General features: G+C 39.6%; 1 protein-coding gene across 1 annotated transcript; it reads right to left on the reverse strand.

Moving 5' to 3' along the window:
* Positions 1-782: 782 nt before the first annotated feature.
* Positions 783-23,344, reverse strand: SLC35D2 (solute carrier family 35 member D2). The gene is made up of 12 exons (XM_053467538.1): positions 23,134-23,344; positions 17,852-17,885; positions 16,894-16,980; positions 15,979-16,046; positions 13,312-13,383; positions 12,557-12,625; positions 12,039-12,141; positions 11,194-11,286; positions 10,070-10,137; positions 6,554-6,632; positions 3,238-3,320; positions 783-964 (listed from the first exon to the last, which is right to left on the reverse strand). The coding sequence occupies exons 1-12, from the start codon at positions 23,250-23,252 to the stop codon at positions 805-807; spliced, it is 1,035 nt and encodes a 344-aa protein (XP_053323513.1). The 5' UTR covers positions 23,253-23,344; the 3' UTR covers positions 783-804.
* Between the last annotated feature and the right edge of the window lie 2,390 nt (positions 23,345-25,734).

Raw genomic sequence — 25,734 nt, forward strand, 5'->3', positions numbered from 1 at the left:
ATGTGGTATTTTGTGTTGCAGTAAAAAAAATTGTTTTAGTTGAAATAATATTGAAAAATTGTTGGCTGTAAAAGAAGAGGAACCCTTCCCCTTTCCTGTTTAATTGCACCTGGGCCCAAAAGCTTCTTAACCTGCACTTGGATGCAACATAAGCCTGAGTGCTGAGCTTCGGTACAAAGCTCTCCCCCAGACCCTACAGAAAACAATAAACTGGGGATGACTCCTTAACACTGTGGTTAAGGGGGAGGTCCCAGGGGTTTTAAAATGTCTTCTGTACCTGGATAAGCAGAGCTAAAGCACAACTTTTAGGCATTGTTTGTTTTTGCAAGATACATAAAAATATATTTAAGAACATTATTAAAAATCTAGCCGTCAAATTCAACATTATAAAAGTGTGCTTTACCTAAAAGTTTTCTTTTTCCAAAAGATTTGAAATCATTTGGAGCCCTCGTTTAAACAGTTAACCGCTGCTACTTGTTATCCTAGGCGAAAGCTATAGCCTGAGAAGGATGATAAAGACTGAGTGACACATACCAACAAGGCTGTCTAGTCTGAATCTAAAAAGTTGAAGCAGATGCCTGAGGTGAAGAGGCTTACAGTCATATTTTAACTCTCATCTCCGTTATATTCAACTCTATAAAGTGCATTTAGTCTCTTCTTCATAACCATTTTAGGACAGACATTTCTACCAATCTCAATTTCTCTGGCTGTATAACATTGGTTACCATTCTAGAAACTTCCTTCTTACATACAGACTATAACAACCTGGTGAATAATGAAGATTAATATAAAAATACTTTTTAATTAATAACCTATAACATCATATTTCCCATTTGGAGGGGTTAGTATTCTTGACTCCATATTGTTTGTTTTATAATTCTTCTTTTCTTCAAGTTCTCCTCTGTTCGTAGATTGTTTATTTCCCCATACTGTGAAAAATGAGTATGCCACACCGCCAGCCATGCTGTAATAAAAGATAAAATCATTAGACTTAATTCAAATGAAGACTTTATATGGCCCTGTCATTCCACATTTTTCACAAAACGTCTACCTGCTATTCAATTAACTTTTGTGGTCTAAAGAAAGGTCACTAGATATACTATAAACATAGTGCTTGTAAGATCTGAAACATGTTAGTGAATCATATTTATATATTTTTTGTTTTTTTAGCCAGACCCAGCATTATAAAGCTGAACAAAATAAATTAGCCTTAACAATCATTATAAAACAACAAAAAATGGCTTATGCTCCACTTTTTCCTGGTCACAGTATGAGCCAACCTTGTAACCTTTAACTTTGAACCATGTAATGTACATCATCTATATAGCCAACAATTCTACATCTTTCTTTCAAGGAAAAAAAGCTTTCTAAAAATAATTCTACATAGAAATCTATGCAGCTGTTCTACAATAACATTTCTGTAATTATTTTGGTCATTCATTACAAAGACCGAGAAGTGAAATTATAACCAAATGTAAAAAAATAAAGGAAATTAAATCAGTTAAGTAAAAATCCTTGGATATGTGATCTACCATGAGCTGCCAGCCATAGCGGTTTCACGGATAATATTTGTCTTGGACAACAGAACCGAGTAAATGTTTAATGTCTGTGCTTCAAAGAGATCACTCAGTATTTGTTAACGTATTTATGTATTTCATGCAAATGGACGGAATAACATTTCCAAAGCCACAAGCCTTGATCTACCACAGTGACATATTTATAAAAATATGGTTATTGTCATGTAGTAAAATACCGCTCAGGGTAAAATAATTCATCTAAATGTAATTTTCAATATGCTTTTCAATGTTTTTGTATTAATATTCATTACCTGGTCTTTCAACTGGCAAATTAAACATGCACAAAAAAAACTGAATCAAAACCAGGTAAGTGTAAAGGTGCAATTTTTTGTCCCATTAATTAGTGTAAAACATTGTTACATATCAAGTCCATCGCTGAATAATAATCTTTTTTCTGACCAATTTGCATGACGTTCTTTGCGTATTAAAAATAGAATTACGGCAACAAGCTGTTCCAAAAAAAGTCCCATTGTACTGGCATGCATGAAAATACGCATCTGTACATAAAAAATCCAACCTGGAAATGATTTATTGCAGGCCTTGCTATGAGGTTATTTACAGCTGCCTCAAAGGACAAATAAAAAGTATTATACAGCATCTGGAGAGCTATTTATTCCTAACCGATTAGAGCAGTCATGACAGTGATGTCCTTGGGAGAAAATCTTTTTTTTTATTTTACTGATACCTAGTAATTTGTGTTCCCTCGCCCTTCTCTCTCTCATTGCCTTCTTTCTATGAATCATACTTTTTTTCAGATTTAAATGCCAAAGGCAGAAAAAGTGGCTCTGGTAGTGGTTCATGATGATGAAAGACATGAAGTGCATGCTAGTACAAAAAACAGATGTTCATGGCCCTTGCATGTACCACAGCGATTATGGAATGACAAGTGCACTGTGGGCAGTGTTGACAACTTTCTGGTTTTCCTTGGGGCTAAAAGTTTGCGTCTTCAATCTCTGGGCTGGGGAGCAGCATTTTTCTACCCCTTCAAAGTCTTACTGTGGCTAGCCATATCCCTTGTCACCACCACATCCCCTTCCTGCCTTCTATAAGGAGCAGGGGGGCTCTGGGCAGCCAGCCCTGGGAAGTTCACCAGTATGATTGCAATTTTATGTACGCCACTCACACAAACAGAACTAATGAAGCATTTATCCAACATATCTACTGTTCCATAGTTGCTAGTAATCGCTACGCCAAGCTTGGTTTAGTGCACTGAACAGTAGCAAACTACATACCTCTCGGTTTTATCAATGGGTTTTATGAAGATTTAATATTGTTCTATATGGCATACAAAAACATGTTGATTAAGAACACCCCACAATAGGATAAAAATGCTCAATTGTTGCTTTAAATGTAATCTATGGTTTCTCCCAATGTAGGAACGCTGTGTGCAGATCAACAGTGTTGTTTCCTAGAAGAGTGTAGTGGATTCCACACAGGGACTGAACTTACATATTTACAATTTAACTGTGATTACTGCCCATTTATTAGGTTTCTTTATTAACTTGCCTTAAAAAAGGGATGAATTGAATTCTTTATTTTTAGTTACATATACACACACACACACACACACACACACACACATTTACAATTGGACAGATCAATATATGAGAACACATTCTACAAAATAAAGATAGTAAAAAAGAGGAATTGGAATACTTACCAAACATTTAATCCTAAAAAGTTCAACCACGAAAAACTGTAGTCCCCACCAATAATTATTCCAATATAGGCAACAGATATATTCTGGGTGGGGAAAAAGGAGGACACTAGATTAGTCATAGTAAATTCAGCTTATTAACTGATTCGTGTGTATATGAACTCAAGCATTAGATGTTGTCTAGACAATTCTTCAAAATGACCTTGAGACAAGAAGCCAGACAAGTAAAAATCTGTGATATCAAAATGATCTTCAAAAATTAAAAACCGTCGGGGCCGAACTCTTAAACATTGTGTTAATGTTGGAGGAACTCAATGTATATTTTATATGTATTTTAAAATAACTGTAACTATCACAATGTCTTAGTACCAAGTTGTAAGCTCTTTACATCATCACATGCACAGTTCATATGATTTATGTGAATTCTACATTAACATAATAGAGCAGACTAGTTTTACATGTTTCTTTTGTTTGTCAATGAGCACAATTGCTTTGGAAATGCTAAGCTTAAAAATAAGTGACTTGAGGCTGATATAAAATGGTACAATTAATTGGCATAAGTAATTTCAGTTCCTGTGTTATGTCCCATTGTACTCCACCATGCTTAAAAAGGTGGCCTAAATGAGCTGCCGTCAAAGAGACAGTAACTTAAGAGGAAAGAAACATTGACTGCTCTCAATATGTGCATAGAACTGCTTTCTTTTATCTGTAAACACAATTGCATGGGTTAAATAAGGTTAAAAATGACGATAAAGCAATTTCTCAGAAAGAAGCTGCAGCTTGAAGAATTCTGCTCATGTTTGTGCCAAGCCAGCGCTTGAGCTGACACACAGTAAGTCAACCTTGCATTCAAGGAAATTCTGCAGGACCCCCCTATGCATTTGCAATTGGGACCATGCAAAAATGTAAAGGGACCACTCAACTATCATATGCCTTAAAGTGCATATGATGGCTGGAGTATGCTTTACTGAACGGTAAATTGTAGGATTTGGGAAAAGTGGCAGACCATTCAATAGTTTTAGACCATACAATATAATCATTGTTCCTATGATTTTAATAAAGGGCGGTGCCCGAGAAACAGAAAAAAAGGAAGTCTCTGCAGGAAAAACAATAATAAAGTCCTAATAAAATCAGTTTATTAAACAATTACATGTACTCACAAACAGACGCTAATCTCATTATAATCCATTTTCTTTCCATCAGCAATTACCACATACGTTTTTTTTTGGATACAATTAGACAGACCACAAGAAAACATGTCAGAAGGCAGATCTAATGAGAAGAGGCATTGAGCAATCCTTTAGGACAAAGGAATATTTCCAGACATTTTTTTAGCTGCTGACAATCAGACTGAGTTTGTTCCTTAACGTGTTTAGTTGTTACATGAGAGGAGAGATCCCGTTAAATTTGACATTTCATCCATGCTCAACCAATTTCCTAATTTCATTGTTTTTATTTTTAAAGGGGGGTCCAATGGAAAATATTTTGTTCTCAGTAATTAAATTAAAATAAATGCTGTACACAGTAACTTAGGTTAGTATTCACAAAGACCTAATGGTATCTCATTTCCTTCCTCCCTTGTTGTTATTGCTTGTTTTTTGTACGCATACACACACAGTGTGGCAGCATGTGTGCCTGCCTGGGTATGAATGTGTGTGTCAGGCTATGTATGTGTATATTAGTGTGTGTGTGGTTAAGTGTGTTAACATATATATATTTGGTGATGTTAGTATGTGTGTGTCTGGGTATACTAGTGGGGGAACACGTGTCTTTGGGCATGTTAGTATGTGTGTGCCTGGTTGTGTTTTTAGTTTGAGTATCTGGGTATGTTTGTGTGGGTGTCTGGGTGTGTATGTTAGTGGTAAGTGTCTCTGTATGTATTAGTGTGAATGCCCCTCTCGAGGTCAAGCTTTGGACCTGCCTTTGCAACAGCCAGAAACATGAGCTACATTTTAACAAAGGAAGGCTGGCAGGCACATAGGAAAAACAACAAGGGAGAACAGGGACAAAAGTGGAAACAGTCACAAACTTAAAAAAGAGAGATTTGGAAATACAAGACATGGAGAGAAAAAAGGAGGATATTGGGCATCACAAATTCTGTTGATTTCCATGTATAAGGTTTAGCTTATACAGTACTCGTTTCCCTGTCTTCCTCATACACATTGGTTTAAAATGTTTAGATCTACAAGACACTCAACAAGACACTGAAAACAACAGAAGGAAAGTTAACACAATGATGGTGCAAAGTTTCAATGGAGTGACATGACCTTCCAATGCTCAGTCATAGAAGCCCCGGTGGAAAAACCGGGCAGAAGCGGAGGTTGTCTACACGCATCGCGCAGACGTTCACCGGCTGCCCTTAAGAGACACCCGGGAGTCTGGAGCATGGGGGACACGTCTGGGGTGCTTTGGTAAGTCTGGTAGAGTGGCATATAGGGGAGGTATAAGGCATATCGGCGGGGGCAGAGTAGCATATTAGGGAGGTAGAGTAATAATTTTGGGGGCTCGTCTTATAATCAGGGTCATCTTATAATCAAGCAAATACGGTATGTCTCACACCTTGTTAGACATTTCATTCCAAAACTACTGGCATTAATATGGCGTTGGACACTCTTTATGGTTATAACAGCCTACACTCCTGTGGGCAGGCTTGGCCGCTCACACACTGATGATGGACGAGAAGGCCTGCCTCACATATGGGGATCTAGTGCATCCGAAAGGTGTTCAGAGGGGGTTAAGGTCAGGGCTCTGAGCAGATCACTTGAGATCCTCCACATCAAACTCATCCAACCATGCCTTTATGGACATTGCTTTGTGTAGTGGGGCACGGTCATGCTCGTACAGGAAAGGCCTTCGCCAAACTATTCTCACAAAGTTGAAAGCATAAAATTGTCTAAAATGTCTATGCATGCTGAATCATTAATATTAACCTTCATTGGAATTAAGGGGCCTGGCCCAAACCCCGAGAAACAGCCCCAGACCATTATCCCTCCTCCTCCACCAACCCAGATCCAGCTATCAGTCTAATAGCAGGTTGCTTTACACCCCTCCAGCCGACACTTGGCATCGCACATAGTGATTTTTACAAACTACAAGCTTCATCACTCATCAGTGATTTTATAGACCAGTTAAGAATGGGTGTGGTTGAAACATCAAAGCTCGATAATTAGGAGGAGTGTTCACATTATTTTATGTGTACCTGGTTATTATTTCATATACATTGCAAGTATTGTTGCTAAATATCATCAGTAGAATGTGAAAAATACTTTGCAAAATCCTTGGAGCATACACATCTTGTGTCTGTGCATTGCATACTCACCTTAAGGGATCCAACAACGGTAGTTGTAAGGGCTGAATTATAGTGACTGCATAGCACGATGGAGTATAGCAGGATAAATCTGTAAGGAAGTGTATAATAAGTGAACATTCAAGAATTAAGACTAAAACTGCTAAATCTGATACAGACTCTCCAGATAATGAATACCAGTAACATTATACTAATGTTCATAGTCACACATTAAAAAATGATCAGCAATATGGCTATATTCTGTAATTATAAATGTAATGTAATGTACTCATTAGTCATGGCCGGTCCTAGTAGTAGGTGGCCAAGGTAGTGTCTTGGGGGGCTTATGCAGAAGGGCGCACACCACTGGAGGAGCTGCTTGAGTACTCCTTTGCACTCTGTGCGGGATGCGATAAGGAGAAAGGGGAGAGATGATAGTAAGAAAAAGAGATGGGGAGAAAGGGGGAGATGGGGAGAAACAAGTAGACATAAAGAGGAGGAGAGGTAAGGAGGTAGAAGAGATGTATAAAAAAGGGGAAGGGGAAGGATAAGGAAAAAAGGAGAGCATAGTGTATTTTTAAAGTATTTGTATGTTAGGGCAAGTGTGTTTAAAGGTGAGTGTAAGCCAGGATGTTTATGTGTATGACAGTATTCTTTTAGATTAAAAAAAAAGTGAAAGTGTCCTTCACCGAGTCCAGCAACTTTGAAAATATCCATACCTATCCCTAGTTAAAATTAGTGTGTCTGGGGGTTGATAGTGTACTAGTTAAACTGTGTCAGTGTATGTTGTTTAAGTGCTAGAGGAGGGTGTCAGTGATACAAATATTGTATGTGTGTAGGTATACAATGCTATGTGGGGTGTCAATGTAGTATGTGCGTGTCCGTGTAGAGTTTTTTAGGGCAACGCCAGTCAACCACTTTTGCTTTGATATTATACTTTGCATATAATCTATTTGTTAGATGTAATGAATGATACTGTAACTATTAAACGTCGCCTTAGATTCTTTTCATTTTTCTTTCAATAAGATCCCAAGCTTGGGGTTAGTCTCATAATCATACAGTAGTTGCTCTGCACCCCACTTGGTGTAGCTTCTTCACTGCTTCATCCTGCTAAATTTTTAAAATATCGCCCTCTATGTCAAAGAATGGGGGAGAGGTGCAAGAGAATATTTTTGCCACTTGGTCTAGGACTGGGCCGGATTGCAGCAGGGGCGGGCTGGGCCGGGGGGCAGGGGGGCAATTGCCCCCCAGGCCGCCCTGAATCTACGTTAAACGGCCGCGCGGCCGCCCATTTGAGTGGCTGATCCGGCTACACCAGGGCCGTCTTTAACGACCGCAGCATCCGCGGTAGGCCGGTGGAACTGGCCGGCACACCGAAATGCCATTGCAGCCGATGTGGCTGTGACTCTTAAAGCGGCCAGCGTGTCTTACGGACGCTTTAAGAGTCACAGCCACATCGGCTGCAATGGTTAATCATTAAGCGGCCGTAAGACACGCTGGCCGCTTTAAAATCATCAAGCGGCCAGCGTGCCTGCGCAGTGCCGCCCAGTGTCCTGTGTGACTCCGCCCCCTTGAACAGCTCCTCGTGACAGCTAGAAGAGCACGTTGGAGCACAGCAGCAGTGAAGGATGCGGCAAAAAACGTAAGTATTAAAAAAATACACTTTTGCTGCTGCAGCTAATGAAAAAAGTAAGGATACTTAACCATATCATTTCTGCCAATTAAAAAAAAATAAAAAAAAAATAGTTGGGGTAATAGCCAATATTCAAAGGGGGGGGCTGCATTGGGACAACAATTAAAATGCAAAATGGGGTGGCTAGGGGGTATAAGCACACAAAAGGGTGGTTGGGGCACCACATAAATCAATCCACAAAGGTGGGGGGTGGGGGGCTGGGTTCAAATTACATAGGTCAGTCATTAACAATGCAAAGGGGGGCATCAATACACAAGGGAGGGGGCTGGCTGGGGACATCACATAAATCAATACACAAGGGTGTTGGGGCATAATGTACAAAGGGGGCTGGCTATGGGCACAAATCCACATGGGGCAATACACAAGGGGCATAATGTACAAAGGGTTCTGGCTGGGGGCACAAATCCACATGGGGCAATACAGAAGGGTGTGGGGGGAAATACATTAAAACCAAAGGGGGGGCTGGCTGGGCATCAATACACAAGGGGGAAAAACAAACAACACACTGGTTACATTTTGGATGTGGGTGTCAGTGTCGCAGAGCCTGTCCTGGTGTGTGTGTGTTTGGATATCGGTGTGGCAGAGCCTGTCCTGGTGTCTGTGTGTTTGGCTGTCTGTGTGGCAGAGCCTGTCCTGGTGTGTGTGTGTGTGTGTGTGTTTGGGTGTCGGTGTGGCAGAGCCTGTCCTGGTGTGTGTTCGGATGTTGATGTGGCAGAGCCTGTCCTGGTGTCTGTGTGTTTGGCTGTCTGTGTGGCAGGGCCTGTCATGGTGTGTGTGTGTGTGTGTGTGTGTGTGTGTTTGGGTGTCGGTGTGGCAGAGCCTGTCCTGGTGTGTGTTTGGATGTTGATGTGGCAGAGCCTGTCTTGGTGTCTGTGTTTGGCTGTCTGTGTGGCAGGGCCTGTCATGGTGTGTGTGTGTTTGGGTGTCAGTGTGGCAGAGCCTGTCCTGGTGTGTGTGCCTGGGTGTCGGTGTGGCAGAGCCTGCCCTGGTGTGTGTCTGGGTGTCGATGTTGCAGAGCTTGTACTGGTGTGTGTGTTTGGGTGTCGGTGTTGCAGAGCTTCTACTGGTGTCAGGGCAGGCTGTTTGGGGACAAAATTGGCTCACCCTGGGCTGTTTGGGGATAAAGTTGGCTCACTCTGGACTGTAATTTGTTAATGTTATCTTGGTGCTGGTCGAGTTCTATGTGGGCAGTGTGGACACCAGGGCTGGCTTTGGGGGTGTGCATCCTGTGATCTATGCCTGTAATTTAAGGGTTTTTATCTATACCTTTAATGCTTAGTTGTTATGTGATTTCCAGTTGATCTTTACCTGCAAAGCTGGATTTGTGTGTTATTCTACTATGCTATGTTTGCATACATTGTTTATGTATACCTGCAAATACAGAGTTTGTATTTCTTATTCAGTTGATCTATACATGCACGTGCTGTTTACATGTGTTGTTTATTTGATCTATACCTGAACTACCGGGAGTAAGTAAAACAGAGGTGTGGCTTAGTGAACGAGGGACAAAGGGACTCTGGGGATAATTACAGGCAGGGGCCCAAGGAAATGCCTAGGGTCCAATTCTTCCATATTTAAATGTTATTTTGTTACAAAGATTAGCTGTTTTTAAATGTATTAAACATATTTTTTTTTACTCCCAGTCCCATCACATTACATCAATATGCGTTAGAAAATCAGGAAAAGATGGGCTGTCTGTGTGGCAGAGCCTGTCTATATAGTATATAGTATAGTGGGCTGATTCGGTGGCGCAACGGGCCACTTGACTAGACTTGCCCCCCAGGCCTTAAGCTGCCAGCCCTCCCCTGGATTACAGTAATTATACATGTATCTTTTGTGTGAAAACACATACTTACCCCATCAAGCAGGAAAGGATGAATTGTAAAGCAAAATAAATATTTGTCCACTCACTAAAGTGAATAGCCTAAAGTGCAAAAACAAAGCAATTAAGCAACGTACAAAAATGTACACCACACCACAATATAAAAACGCCATTAATCATGAGCAATTTTTGAAATATATTGAAGAGTTGCTCCTTAATATTCAATATTACAATCCTGAGAATTTAATTCAAGGGACAATAAATCATTACTGTAAAAAAAAGCTTAAATTCAAACATGCTTCAAAATATCCATGGGGTGGCCCACACATTAAAGTAAAATAAAAAAAGACAAAAAAAAGGAAGATTCCATAGTATTGATAACTTTCTACAAAAAGCAATTCCTGTATACAAAAAAATAGCTGAGCATGATGTGCTTAACTACTAATGAGTAGGACTCACTAGATCCAGTCCCTTGTACATAGTCACTCCTATAACTCGTATAGTTTAGCATATAAATAAAAATGTAATGCATCCAGCACAGTCAAATAACAAATAGATTGATCACAACTTTTCTATTCCTACCCCTGTCAAACAACAGCTTGATCTCCCATGTAGCGGAAGGGATGTGTCCCTGCCGCTGCAAGAAGGTATGTCCATAGGGGATTCTTGGGATGCGTTTTTTGGACTGAAGGGGTTAAACATCGTGTCCACACAATATTGCACCATTATTGTTTTATTTTTTCTCCCATGTACATGCGCCCCAAGTTGTGCTGATATATATATTCACACACATACATACATAAACATAAAAGAAACTGACCACATTTAAATAACATTTTAGTCATAGTGATACAGAAAAAACCTGATTTTCCTGTCCCTCCTGATAAAAAATGGTTGGATGATGTACCCAGGTATATTTTGAAAGGAAGTTGTGTGCAGGGTTTATTTGTGTGAGCGTGTGTGTGTGTGTGTGTGGATATAGAGGCAAAACGGTGATCATTATTAACCTTGTTTGCATATGCCTACATGGAATCCCTTGCAATGGCTACAAGTCTTCTGGCTTGTCTGGCGGGTGTAGATGAGTGTTTAATAATGCCTGTCATTACCCAATTCAAATTCTAATTTAATATGTATATAATCTTTGAACTGACTATTTACCTGCTCAAGTTCCCCAATCCATGCAGTAAAAATCAAGGTAGGGAAAAGCATAAAACCGGCATTGTAGAAAAGGACACCATATTTACCCAGTTCCTGTAACCAAAAAAAATTATAAATACATTTAAAAAAACCGGCAATGGGGTGAACAACAAATAGTTTGGTAGGATACAATTGCACATGGCTGTAAAGACATCTGGAAAGTAAAGAGGGAATTCGCATTTAAGAATAGCCAAAAACCAGAAATGCTTTAAAATGGGTGGATCGTCCAAATGAAGTGCCAAGAGAATGGAAGAATAGAATGTATGAGCATTCAATCTGTTTTATTGGTTACATTTTGTGACTTGTCCGATGTCCAAGAAGTGGTCCTAAGATTTTAACCTAGAGACAAACTGTATGAATTAATGTTGCTCCTACCTTATCTCCACATGTAAGTATTGAAGAGTTAAATTCTAATTAGAATACAGGAACTCCACAAAACAGATTTTTTACTTGGCACTAGTTCCAATGAACAGAACTATTTAATTGTGTCTGTGGGGATAGGTAGTATTGAAGGAGAGAGGTTATGCACCGCAGCTCCATTTAGAAAGGGCGTTTAAAATGTATATATACCCAGTACAGTAGTGATATACACCAAAAGCTTTAGTAAAAATTAATGGACGTATCCAATGCAAAATACTAGTTTCTAACTATAAAACCAGCTTGCTTAGTTACACACAGGAGCTAGGTTTGGTGCAACAGCGACAATTAAAAAGCTCTACAGTCACCATCTCCGCAATTATTTTTATGCACAGAAATCTAGCTACTTCTAGCGTTTTGGTACAGTAACCTCGATGAAAAATAATTACCTTCGGGTCAATTTTCTCCTTTGTATAAACTCCATATGAAGCTGTGAACAAGTCATTCAACAACACTAGGATGTAGCCTTCCAAATTAAAAGAAAGATCAAAACTGAAAGAAAAGCATTAATATACTGACTGTTTTTTTCTATCAAACGGGTGAAAGTTGTAAGTAGAAGGTGGTGGAAAGTAAAGCATGAGGGGCAACCACACATTAATTCCACCAGGCTGGGGGAAAACCTTCGCGACACAATGGCATGCTCCAATTCCACATCGGTTACAATTGGCTTGTATAGTTAGATCAGGTAAACCCACTGAAGTACAGAATTTAGTAAATCCATTCAATTTCATTTTATTTTTCTAAAAAAAAAAAAAGACTGAAAACTGAAAATGTTGCATTTAGAGTCTCCAGACAGCACAAGTGTTTTGTGAACCATAATAGAAAAACGTTAGAATAGGTACAAGACAGGCAAAAGAAAATAGCCTTTTTTTGAAAGTTAGACAGAAAATCATTGCTAGAAACATACCTTGCTGCTATCAAAGCTCCAACGATGATCAGGGTGACGCTGAGGACAACAGAAAAAGAATACCGCTTCCTGTAGAAGAAGGGGAGAAGAAAATGGGATGTGGTGGATCTGGTGGCAACTAAATAATACTAAAGCAATAGGAACATTAATGCATTTTTTTTCTAAATATTTTCCGAAATAATGCTATTCAATCAAAAATCCAAAAAAAACCCTCACCAATGCAAAGTATAAACAATATTAATACTGCCTGCTTACTACTGACTTGCAATACGTATAACTAGCCAGCAGGTGCCGCTATTTTCCTTCCATAACAAGTAGGCTACCGCTGCAGACAGCTCTAGGCAAAAGGAATGACAAATGTTTGAGAAATCATATTCAAAAATGTTCAGTTCTCACACAGACACATATGTTCATTTATTACACAGGAGATTATGTATAATATCTGTGACAGGAAAAGTCAACAGAATACCATCCGGGGCTGGACTGGGGACACATATCAACCCTGACACTTTAAGGCCACGGTTGATAAATCACGTACGTCGCAGCCGCACGCTACATTCTAACGCTTCGGCTGCATCCGACTGTGTGAGTTATACAAAAACTATTATTTATCACAAGATACGTATACAGCATTAGAAGTTCAGATTCATTCATTTCTGGTCTAAATTGTAAGAGATAACTTATTTTACTAACTTCAATTGCAAAAAGCCAAACACAAAAAAAAAAAAAGAGAAGGAAATGTATTTATCGATTACCTCAGGACAATCATTTCAAGGATGAGAGTTAACGGAATAGAAAATTTGCGGAGGACTGTAAACATTGGCAAGCTGTGAAGACAAAACCAATATTACCGCTGTTTTCAAGGTAATGTTATAAGTGCTACTAACGAAACCAACAAAATGTACCTGACTTTGCTAAGGGTTAGCGTAAAAGCCTCACCTGCGTATTTTTTTTTCCTTCAGCAACTCAGAAAATGTCAGGCAATACACTATACTAGCAAATATGAGGATTATAAGGCGAAAGGTGTTGATTTCACCTTTTTGTTAAGAATATTCACCTGTTCACAATGGCGTTGCTAACATATCTGTGGCCAGACATACATACCTAAGGGCCATTCTTTTGCTTTTAGAATAAAACAAAGTTTTGTGTTTTTTTCTTTAATCCTGATTAGGCAACATGTATTATGGAAAAATATTCTTGAAAGAAGAAACATTCTACGGTGTCTGAGAGACAAGTTATACGATTTTCTTCAACTAAAACATATTAGAGTGAACTTGAGTGAAGAAATAGAAAATAATAAAATTGATAATTAAGAAGTTCATGCAACACCCTTTGCAAACATTTGAAAAAGGACCACCTTGAACTCAAAACCTTGCTACGCTATGTTTTGCAGCAACTTTGTACACTTGCACATTTATGAAAAATCTCCACAGAATTCAAAGCATTTGAAGGTTCCATTTTCTCTCCATTAAATCAGACATTGTAATTGTGCCATAGCTACCAATAGTCCTAAGGCTCACCTCCATATTTGTATGTGTAAAAGTTTAATTCTGCATATCCTTACTGCTTTGACCCATCAGATGGCTAACACCTTTGGACCCTGGCATGGACCCACCTGGGAGGACCACATATTGTACTGAAGGACTTGGCTCTGTTGTGGCAATAGCGTACAGTGTTCTAGGATAAGTATGGATTTTATTTTATCTTTTCTTGTGAGTACATTTTTTAAAAAAAAATACTTTTCAGTAAAGTTACTTTGTTGCTGCACTATTGCCATATTTTTCAGCAGTGTGGAGGCTGGTATTTAAAGAAAACCTTTTTTAAAATATCCCTTTTGAATGCATAGCACAGTGGTCTCCCATATTATCTTCACTGATCAACCATAACATTATGACCACCTGCCTAATATTGTGTCCCCCATTTCCCGCCAGAACAGCCCTGACTTGTGGAGGCATGGATTCCACTAGACCCCTGAAGGTGTGCTGTGGTATCTGAAACCAAGACGTTAGCAGCAGATCCTTTAAGTCCTGTAAGTTGCGAGATGGGGCTTCCATGGATGCATCCTGGTGCCATGTGTTCTTAGGTAAGTGACACACCCGGCCATCCATGTGATGTAAAAGAAAATGTGAATAATCAGACCAGGCCACTTTCTTCAATCACTCCTTGGTCCATTTCTTATGCTCACATGCCAATTGTAGGTGCTTTCAGCAGTGGACAGGGGTCAGCATGGGCACCCTGACTGGTCTGTGGCTACGTAGCCCCATACACAACAAAACGCGATGCACTGTGTGTTCCGACACCATTTTATAAGAACCAGCATTAACTTTTTCAGCAATTTGAGCTACAGTAGCTTGTCTGTTGGATCTGACCACATGGGCCAGCCATGACCATGTCGCCGGTTCACCGCTTTTCTTTTCTTGGTACTGACCACTGTAGACCGGGAATAGTCCACAAGAGCTGCAGTTTTGAAGATGCTCTGACCCAGCCATCTAACCATCACAATTTGGCCCTTGCTCATCCTTTCCTGCTTCTAACATATCAACTTTAAGAAAAACAAAATGTTTACTTGCTGCCTAATATATCCAACCCACTCATAATGATATTGCTGATCAGTGTATATAGAACAGGCGTGAATAACTGATATAAAGTAAGAATGCTTTTATAAAAATAGACATTTTAATAGTTTATTTTTATCATTTAATAAAATGCAAAGTGAGTGAACAAGAGAAATGTTTTAATCAAATCAATATTTGGTTTGAGCACCCCTTTACCTTCAAAACAGCATCAATTCATCTAAGTACACTTGCATAAACTCAGGGATTTTGTAGACAGCTAGTTATGTGTATGATTAAACAATTATACAAAACAGGTGCTAATGATCATCAATTTAATATGTACGTTGAAACTCAATCATTAACTGAAACAAAAACAGCTGTGAAGCAGGAATAAAACTGGGTGGGGAAGAGCCAAACTGACTAACAAGGTGAGGTTGCTGAAGATAGTTTAACGTCAAGTCATACACCATGGCAAGACTGAGAACAGCAACAAGACATGGGGTAGTTATACTGCATTAGCAAGGTCTCTCCCAGGCAGAAACTTTACGGCAGACACAGGTTTCCAGATGTTCAATGTTTGAAGAAGCAAAAAGAAGCGGGCAATATTGAGGAGCGTAGACAGTGGTCAGTCAAGGAAACTTGAAAGATACATCATGCTTCCTTCCCTTCGATGATGTTGAGATCGGGGAGGCTTCTGACTGGCTCTAAATTAATTCTGCAGAATGACAACTGATGGTACTGAACCCACAGATCCCTGATCTCAACATCATTGAGCCTGTCTGAGTAACACAAGGAAAGAGAAGCAACTGAGGATGCCTAAATCCACTGTGGTTAGTTTTCCCAAAAAAAAAAAAAAAAAATACTTACCTAAGTTTCTGGGTACTTGATAAGCCTGTCAAATGATTCCCAATGTATAGTAGGGGCAGAGGAAACAACTGCAACAGAAACAAAAACATCAGAGGTTCTCAAATATAAATGGAGGACCAGACTGATCACATCAGCCATTTTTTTTTTCAACAGGACACATATACATTTTAGATGTTGCCGATCAGCACCATGCTATCCTGATTGTGGGATATGGAATCAGTCAGTTACTGATATACAGCCCATATTCTGCAGGGTAATACTTTACATGCGCATGCGGGAACAGAACACAAAAGTGTTCATTGATGTTAAAGTGTTTCACAATTTCTCCCACTCATTCCACTAAACAAAATACACGGAAAGCGTTACAAAATATTCAAGCCCCCCTAAGATCAAACACAGAAATTATGAAGGATGTTATTTTTTCCAAGGTAGAAATGATTCTTATCGCGTGCCTCGGAATTAAAGGTGCTGTTCCAGTTAAAAAAATAAAAACATTTTTAAAAAAAGATATAAATTACACTTTTTTGTATCCTAAGCAAATAAACCTTTTATTTTTCCTTTAACCCACCATAAAACTCACAGATGTTTAAAAAGCTTCTTTCAGTTTCTATGGCAACAATCTACCAGTGCTTGCTTTCGTGTTACATGACAACTAAGTGTTCCAGGAAAAAAATATAAACGAGGCAAAATCTATCAGAATTAAACAAGTATTTCCGGGAAAAGGTGTGGGATGAGGTAGGTAGAAATGAGGTGTCTAGTGTTTCATTTAGTAGGTAGGTAAGGGTATAATTCAGCAGAGTAGGCATTTAAATGTAAAATATCAATTTCTTTTTATTCACATTATTCACTACAAGAAGTAGTGCATTTAAATGATATTAGACCATATAATAAATAAGTAAACATATACACGCATACCTTCCTTGGAATCTGTTTGTCAAAATCTGGAAATGTGATCATATTATTCAGTTTTGCTATGTACAATACAAGTATTGTGAAACCCATCTATGAAAAGAGAACACAAACATTGTGAGGGAATGTACAATTTATATACACAAGAACCAGAAAAAGCAATCAAAGCTTCATATTTGTATGCATATATGTGTTTTAATTCAGTGCTTCATTCCCTTTTTGCTTAGGGACAGCCAGAACCAGCTGAAGGCAAACTCCCACAGACACACGCAAATGGGGGGCAAACTCCATAGTAACGCCCTTGGTTTTGGAATAGGATGTCCAACAAGCTCATATATGTGGTCAGGGGTTCACGAATTTTCGGTCATATAGTGTATATTTAAATTATTATTTTTTGTTCTGATCTTGTTTTCCGTAGAGGAATATTCTGATCACAGCAACAGATTTAAATTGGTTTCTTAAGCGATTAACTCTCATTACTAGCCGGGGCGGTCTCATTCTGAGCTTCAGGGACTTAGCGGAAATATGAAGTACAAACAATTGTAGACAGGAGTGTTTGGTGTCTTGAAAACTCTTACTCTGCCAACATGTCCAACCTGCCACTCATCAGCTGTTTTTGCATGACACGACCCATAAGAGTTTTATAGTATAGCAACAGCTGGTATCTACTAAAACAACAGCGGTGCTGAATCTGATAGCACTATATAAAACAATAAATAATAAAAATAACTAAAACAAATGCTGGGGAAAATAAATTGCCAGGACTGCAACCATGAAAAGTATTTAGATGACACAAGAGCAAGTAGAGTTAGAAGAACTACATGCGATGGGGAGTGGGTGAACTCTTTAGGATGGGCTATCTCACCTGTGTTAGATAAAAGACTTCAAAACAAGTACACAGGCAGAATATTACTTCCCGACAGACAGAGTTCTATACAAATTTACATCTAAGTGTAACACATACCTGTCCAGTTGCAAGGAATGATGATGATGGGAACCTTAATTAAAAGGAAACAAATAAATGTACGCATTTTATACACTTGAAATAATATTACTAATTTTACCATATGTAAACAACAGTGTAACAAAAAAGTAATTAGCTAATTTTAGCTGGCATACAGCGATTACTCCCTATGGTACTTATTATAAAAACGACTAATTACTTACTAGACTACTTAAATAATAATTATAGGAAGGGCATACTGTATACGAGTTCCTTGGATGCCTGTAATAACTATAATCCGGCAGGCTTTTATTAAAAAAGTACACTTCACCCATAATATGTTGTCACCTTGTAATGTTTTACGTCCAAATGCATAGAGAGATTCGTTAGGATCCTCTGTATGCATTTCGGATGAAACCCTGCCCATAGCTCCTCGCCCTGCAAAAATACATCTTAACACACCACGTTTATATGATATATAGCTGATTGAAGCAGTAGATTGTTCTTTTTTGGGATGTATTGCTACTTACATTCTTTTGGGAACTAAGCTGAATTTACCCCCTTCTTTAAGAAGCGCCTGTAGTTTCCAAAGTCATAATCAGAAAACATTTTCTGGAGGAATTGGCAGCGTGGGTGCTACACCCTGTCAGTGCTCCTTAACTCTTGCTTTATGAAGTTGTGTTCATACATAAAGTTAAATAAGCTATGTATATAATAATATGAAATATTTTGCCTCTGAAAAACGGGCTAAAACCAATGCATGGTCCCTTGATAATGCAGTATAATAACCCAAGGCAGCATAATATACACTAGCCTGCAACTGCAGATATGAATTTATATTAATATTGTTTAAAAGTCAAAAAAAAGTTTAGGAAACATTGCATAACATGGAATCCATGAATATAACCTCAACTGTATATTGCTCAGAACAAGTTAGGCTATTTATAGATACATAGTTTATGGCGAATGGTGCACCCCATCACATGATATAATGGTAGGAATACACGTGTAGCCCATGTAGGTGACAGTATGGCAGTAGGGATCAGGGTTTTTTTTACCAGCATGCTAGCCAGCTAATCTCACAATTAGTACCATGTAGTACCAAGAAGGAATGTTTCCACTTTTAGTTTTGTGTTTGTTTGAGAAGCTACTTGTAACGGGTTCACCAAGAGAGCTGTAGTCACTCCCAGAGATCACCCACATGTATCCTCCTCTTGTCCCCAGAAATCACTTCCAGCCCCAGTCAGCATGCGCACCTTGGAACCCTGCTATGTGTACCCAATAAGTAGACACAACTACCTTGAATTGGGTACAGCAAGATTTAACATGTTATTGTTGTACAACATAGCCTCATATATCTACAGAACTGCATTAACATAGATAAACAGATACACGTATACAACCCAACCTTTAATTCCCATGGCAGCAAATCTATTGATGGGATAAGTTAAACAATGGAGTTCCTACCTGTGCTATCTTTGTTTGGCAGCCAGGCTGGAGCCATCTCGGAGTACCCTGGGGGCCATTCTGTCACACTACTCATTGGTCATTTTACAATTAAATGTGTGGCTTCAACACAGGACTCAATTAAGTCACTTAAATTATGTAACACCCCTTGTGACCCAGGATACATACCTTGTTAGGCATTTTAGTATGTGTAATGGAGTAGCATGCGTTGTTTCGAAAAATAACAGGATTTCAGAGGGCAACTTTTTCAAAATGTTCAAAAAGAAGGCTGAAGTTGACATGACGGAGGGTAAGGAATGGGAAGGCTTTCAATATTCAGTCCAGTGCTAAGTGGTCCGGGAATAAAGTTGCCCAAAACACATATGGCAGAAAACATTCTCCATGTGTACCATCAATCTAGTCATTAGCAGAGAGAATAATATACAGAGATGTCACCTAAAAGTGACCTAAAATCTTTAAAATCAGACCAGCCCAGTGGCCAATTGTCCCACCTGGGATAGGGATGGTCTACAACTAGATAGCACCCAAAGAATGTAAGCCAAGGTAGATTGTAAGCTCACAAGAGCAGGTCCCTCTTCTCCATTTGTACCAGTTTGTTATCGGGCGTGAATTAAATTATCCCACTGGTTGTAACAGCAATAGGGAATATGTTGGCGCTATATAAATAACTGTAGTGTAATGTAAAGTATGTGGGGCCAGGCCTAATGAGGCCACTTTCCCCTGTTAAGAATGAGCTGAAATCACCTGCAATATCTGATCTGCCTTATAAGAGTCAGCGAGACCAGTCACACCCAACCCAACAGATCTCACCAGAAAACTTGTGATGAGTTAATATCTCACTGAAAGTTTTTCATTAGCTGCATGGCCTGGTAGTATGCAAAATAAATCTAAAATATTTGGGAGTGCCTCTATCCATCCAATCCGGTTAAAAGGTGTTTTTGGTCTTGATTTTTAACTCTCACTTAATGAAGTCCAAAACCTGATAAGATTAGCCTGAGGCAACTTCTATACGCAAATGATCAATGTATTCTGCTCTGTACGTGAAATGTAGCCATATTTTGTATCAGAAGACTGATAACAATGGCTAACAGCTCCAGAGCCAATAAATAGTAAAAAGGGAAAATAGCATAGCTTTGCCTCTCCTCTAGAGGTGCAAACACACACAAAAAAGCCATAGCCATGGGTCACTACTTGTTATTTATGGTTGTCAGCTATACTCATTTTACATTTACTTTTGGTTGCTATGGTGATGGAGTTAAGATAAGTTCAATGTATAGCTTCTTTGCAAGGGGTAACATGGGGCAGTTCCCCCACACTCCCACCCACCTCCACCTGGTAACCCAGTGGGGTCACATAACACACTCCATACAATGTAAGCACGAGGGAAAGCTGCAAGAGAGATAGAATGAGGGCTTGAGAGGGGGAGAGCTAACACAGAGTGAAAGGGAAAGCTGTGAGAGCAGGACAGAGAGGGAGGGGAAAAGCTGTGAGAGCTAGAACTGTGAGAGTGAATGAGTGTGTGCATGTGTTAGCATGAGTGTATGCTAGTGTATGTTGTTGGTATGAGTATGTGTGTCAGCATGTAGCGTTAAGAGTGTCAGCGGTAAGCCTCACCTTTTTAAAGCCTGGTAGAGGGGAAGAAAGGGAAAGTCTCTGTGTGTGTGTGTGTAAATGTGTGCTGCTAAGAGTCAGTGTATGTGTATTAGACGACTGTGCAACTGCACAGGACCCTGTAAAGACATGGAGACCTCCCCATGCGCACGCACACGTAGTACTTCCATTGATTTTCAGGAATCATCAGACTACAGAGGAAGCAGTGAGATGCAGCTTCTTCCTAAAGTTATTTTAACATTTTAAAGATTACATATTAATGTACTTTAATATATATTCCTCTTTGATCCTGCATTGACAGTACGACACAGCATTAGGACGCATACTCTATTCCGCAATTGCAACATTGGAGAAAATGTCAAAGTTCATATTATTTGCCAAATATTTGTCAAAGTCCCCTTGGCACTGGTTTGTCACCAGCACAATCAAAAACCAACACATATACAGCACAAAACATTGGGAATGGCTTTTTAGCTACACATTATTACGGGCATGGGCTAGAAAACTGCTAAAACCTGCTTTAAAAAAAACAAGTACTTCAAGTGAACCAACTGTGAGCTGTTTGGGTGGAGATCACATGTTTTCCAGACAGAAAAAAAGCATTTTCCTTGTTACTAAGAAACAAATTATATATATATATATATATATATATATATATATATATATACACACACACTAGTGATGGAGCATGTACAAAAGTTTAAGGACTTTCAAGTGATGCTATAATGATAGGAACTAAAAGAGAAATGTTTTAAGTGAGCAAACTGTGAGTTGTTTGGGTGGAGATAAAGTTTTCCAAAACAATATTTTCTTTAACGCCTAATATAGGAAGACGAAATGGAAAAACTGACCGGCATGAAGGCCAACGAACACACTTGAAAGTGCTACTGAGTATGCGCAAAAGTGTTGTACGAACTTCCAGGATATTATCATATTAAATAAATGATACTTCTCCCCCCACACACCCATTCACCTTGATTTTGGCTTCACCGGTAAAACCTGGTTTTGATTTTGGTCAGCCTCTGAGGGTATGTATGAAATCATCTATTTGTCAGTTATTATTATTAGTGTGAATATATTTGATCCTGGGACCCACTACCTAGACATCTTACTGGCACATATACTCAGATGGTACAGCGTATATAGATGGGTTCTAGTTCTTTTGAACCCAAATGATGGCTATTCTAAGGTTCTGCATCTCGATCTGTGTTTTTTGCTCCTTATTTCGCAGTAGTCAAAATCCCATGCTCCCCTATATGCAATCATCAGTATGGATTCTATAACCTGCTTACTATCCCAGCTAATCATTTTTCTCATTGCACCTTTCTGTTATTGACTTATTTATTAGTTATTATTATTAGGATTTTTTTAAAAAAATGTATCAATAATTTTGATCGATACCATTGATGAAGTTATTAATTTATATAGCGCCACTATAAACCGCAGTCCTGGACAATAGATGAGATAAAGTAACATCAGGGAATTATGGGGAAAAGGGGATGGTCCGGAAAGGGCTGACACATTTAGCCCGGGGCAAATCCAGCCAAGTGGCCCAGTAATAAAGCCGCTCTAAACATTTTTGCAGACAAGATATGCCATGTGCCCTATCCAGCCAGATTCAAAATACATTATCAGAAAAAAAGAACACATGGAAAAATATTAATGAAACACAGAAAGGATCCAGTCATCGTGGAATGCCTCTTAGAAGATCCTGGTGGCTATATGGTGAACTGCACTTCAAGAATTCTAAACATTTCAGATGGTGGCCCACAAACCACAAAAACCCCGAAACACACACCTTCCAGCCCTCCCCCGGGATAGCTAATCTTCCAGTTGTCTTTTTAATTGCAAAGTCCTGAGAAGGCATTTCTCATCCCTCGTTGACTCTTAACTGGTAAGACCTATTATTAAAGCTTTAGTTACTAATCTAGTAGCACCACCAGTTGCTTTTTTAGATCGAACAGGCACAAAGTACACACCTTAGACTCATTCTCCACTTTGAAGCCAAAAGCTATGGGTCTTCTTGGACTACAATTCCCATGATGCTCTGGGTGGATCCAAAAAGAATAGTGGCACATCTGACAACATGTGTATAAATAAAGCGCTACTAACGAGTAGTACAGAAGGGGCTGATCACTCTAACTATGAGGGCTCTCAAAGTTTAGCCTTTAATAAAGACAGCTATGCTTCTTTAACGCTCCTATACACCTGTCGTACTACCGTACCTGTATGTCGTGAGCACTACCTTGTTGACAAGAACAATAAGGAAGGAGCTGACCGCGTAGAAGAGCGCAGAGAGTATCCGTGCAGCGCGGGAAGGCGAAATCTCTGCGGAGGAGGACATGGCTGGCGTGCGGGAGGCTCGGGCTAGTCACTGACCGCGGGCATACTGTACCGAGCAGTCCCGGTCCTCCTGGCCCCTCCCCTCGGGACAGGTGGCTGGAGGCGGCTGCTGCCGAAAGGGGCTGGATCTTCTTTTTTTATTTTCTTACTACGTTATTAGTTAGGGAAATGCCCTGTCATTACTGGGAGGGAGACATTTCTTCCCAGAGCAACTTAAACAATTAACCCTAGGGCTCCTGCCTTGCAAATCATTCCACATCCTTCCAGTATGACAAAGAGTGAATATACCTGAGCAGTTTATGAAATAATGCACTTGATATGAGTTAACTTGTTATCTTTTGACAGTTAATGTGTTTAAACAGTTTAGTTCCTATATATATTGACTAATATCAGGCACCATCCAGATATTGCTTTAATCACTCCTGCCCCCTGCGACCTCCTTTGATGGTGTCTTACTGTAATGAATGTACCCTGTTTTGGATAGAAACATCAGTATCTCATTACATGTATGCATACCTGGGGAGACTGAGGTAAAGCGTCAGGTCGCGGCACGTCCCATTAAAAATAGGGGAACATCAGCGGGATCTCATATCTGCATCCCACACGGGGGGCTTCGGGTAGCCAGAGCCAGAAAATTTGCAGGTATGATTTTATGTCGTAAAGCATGTGCAGCATTGATAATCATGTGTTTTTACATTATGAAGCAAAAAGGTGAAGATTTCCCCAAAACAGCTGCGTGTTAACAAACACCTTGTGCGTGTGTGGTAATAAATAAAGAAGGCTTTTTTTCGCAGAGCAGTCCAGACTTTCTGCCAATATCCCACTGTCCCGTCGAGCTGCCCCATTCTTCCCTTGTTGGGTCCCGTTGGGGGGATCATGGGCCAGTTAGGGAGATCCTCTTATGTGCCCTGTCCAGCCCATGGAGCTGTAGGATGTGTTACAGCCCAGACCTTCATCGCTGCTCCCATGAGACCAACTGGATGGGCGGTTCATAGGATATGGCCGACGCATACTATTAGCAAACCTACAGTCCTCCGTAGTAAGACAGAATGTGTATATTGTTTTACAGACTTAATAATGGTTATTAATTTCTTGGTCAGTCCAAATCTATTTGCTTCTACGTCACCAAGAATGGGGTCTGCTGCTCTACAGGCTCTTTCATCAACTCCTACAATCGGCTAACAAAGGGAATATTAAAACACTAAATGCAAATAGAGTATACAGCATTTTCGTTGATTCACAGGTTCTTAGGGTATAACAAAAGAGTAAGTAGCCCCCCCCAACAATGCCATCTGTCGTGCCACAATGGCTCCTTTAACAGCTATATTTATTGCAGAACATGCAAAGATTTCAGAATTGCAAGTTCAGTTCCACTATAACTCTCGTGCTTTCCCTTCCAATAAGAACGTTGGCAGAATGTCAAGTCGCCTGCCTTGGGTTAGGATAACACTTTGTGTGGGGGGGGGAAAGTGGTCATCTTATAAATCGACGCCCAGTGCGGGAATATTCTGTTCATGATAAATTTAAGTATATATTGGGAATATCTTTACTGGTTTAAGTAGGAGTGGGTGTGAGATTATTATTAAAACCTTGTTAGGCAGGTGGGGGCTAAAAATAACCAGGGGAACATTCTGACTACTCAGATTATCTTTTAAAGGTATCTCAGAAAACCATTTAATGCATTACTCATAGGAATGTTGCAAAGGAAACAACTGTAGAATAGGTGCAGCTTTGAGCTTTTTCTTGGATACCCTAACTGGTTTTGCAACTTGTGATGTCATTTTCTAAAGTATAGGATATCGGCATTAAAGGGGATGTTGCGCCTGAGTTTTAGAACACAGAAAAGACCACAACGTGACATCTACAGTTTCCAGACAATGCACAAAATAGGACGGATATCCTTTAGAAAAATCTTTGTTATGCATAACACTGCTAATCACAGAATTATTAAAGGGACAGTTAACAGACTCATCAAACATGAATGGATTTATTTAGAAAATATTTTAACACGCATCCTTTCATTTGTGAGAAAAATTACAATTCCAATGCTGCTCCTGACAGTTCAACTGGCATGAAAGTGCACCACATTGTTTAACTGTAACTTGTAAACTTACGACTTAATGGGAATACTTAATGGGAAGAGCTATCTTTGTCCGCATCTCTGCAGACATAACCGTGGGGGGGGGGCATTTTTGCCCTCACTTGGACTTGGGGCAATATAGGGGAGCTTGATGTGACATCATCTGCCCAATCCTCCAATCGGTGAGAGGACATCACCAAAAGTACCGCCATGTTGATGGTGGGCAAAACAACGGCTCTTTAGGTGACGTCCTGACGTCCTGTCCCTTGATTGATAGGATCAGGGAGATGACGTCACATCAAGTGCCGCCGTATTGCACCAAGTTCAAGTGAGGGCAAAATGACAGCGGGTTATGTCCACCAAGACAGAAAATGCGGAAGAACATGTGGAAGTGGTCGGCAGA

Source organism: Spea bombifrons, chromosome 1 (genome assembly GCF_027358695.1).
Source record: "Spea bombifrons isolate aSpeBom1 chromosome 1, aSpeBom1.2.pri, whole genome shotgun sequence".
Taxonomy (NCBI): domain Eukaryota; kingdom Metazoa; phylum Chordata; class Amphibia; order Anura; family Pelobatidae; genus Spea; species Spea bombifrons.

Coding starts and splice junctions, on each gene's coding strand:
- SLC35D2 (XM_053467538.1), bottom strand. CDS start 23,252: ATGTCCTCCTCCGCAGAGATTTCGCCTTCCCGCGCTGCACGGATACTC. Junction 16,981..17,851: donor CATTCCTTGCAACTGGACAG/GTATGTGTTACA, acceptor CTCTTTTCATAG/ATGGGTTTCACAATACTTGT. Junction 16,047..16,893: donor ACAAACAGATTCCAAGGAAG/GTATGCGTGTAT, acceptor TTTCTGTTGCAG/TTGTTTCCTCTGCCCCTACT.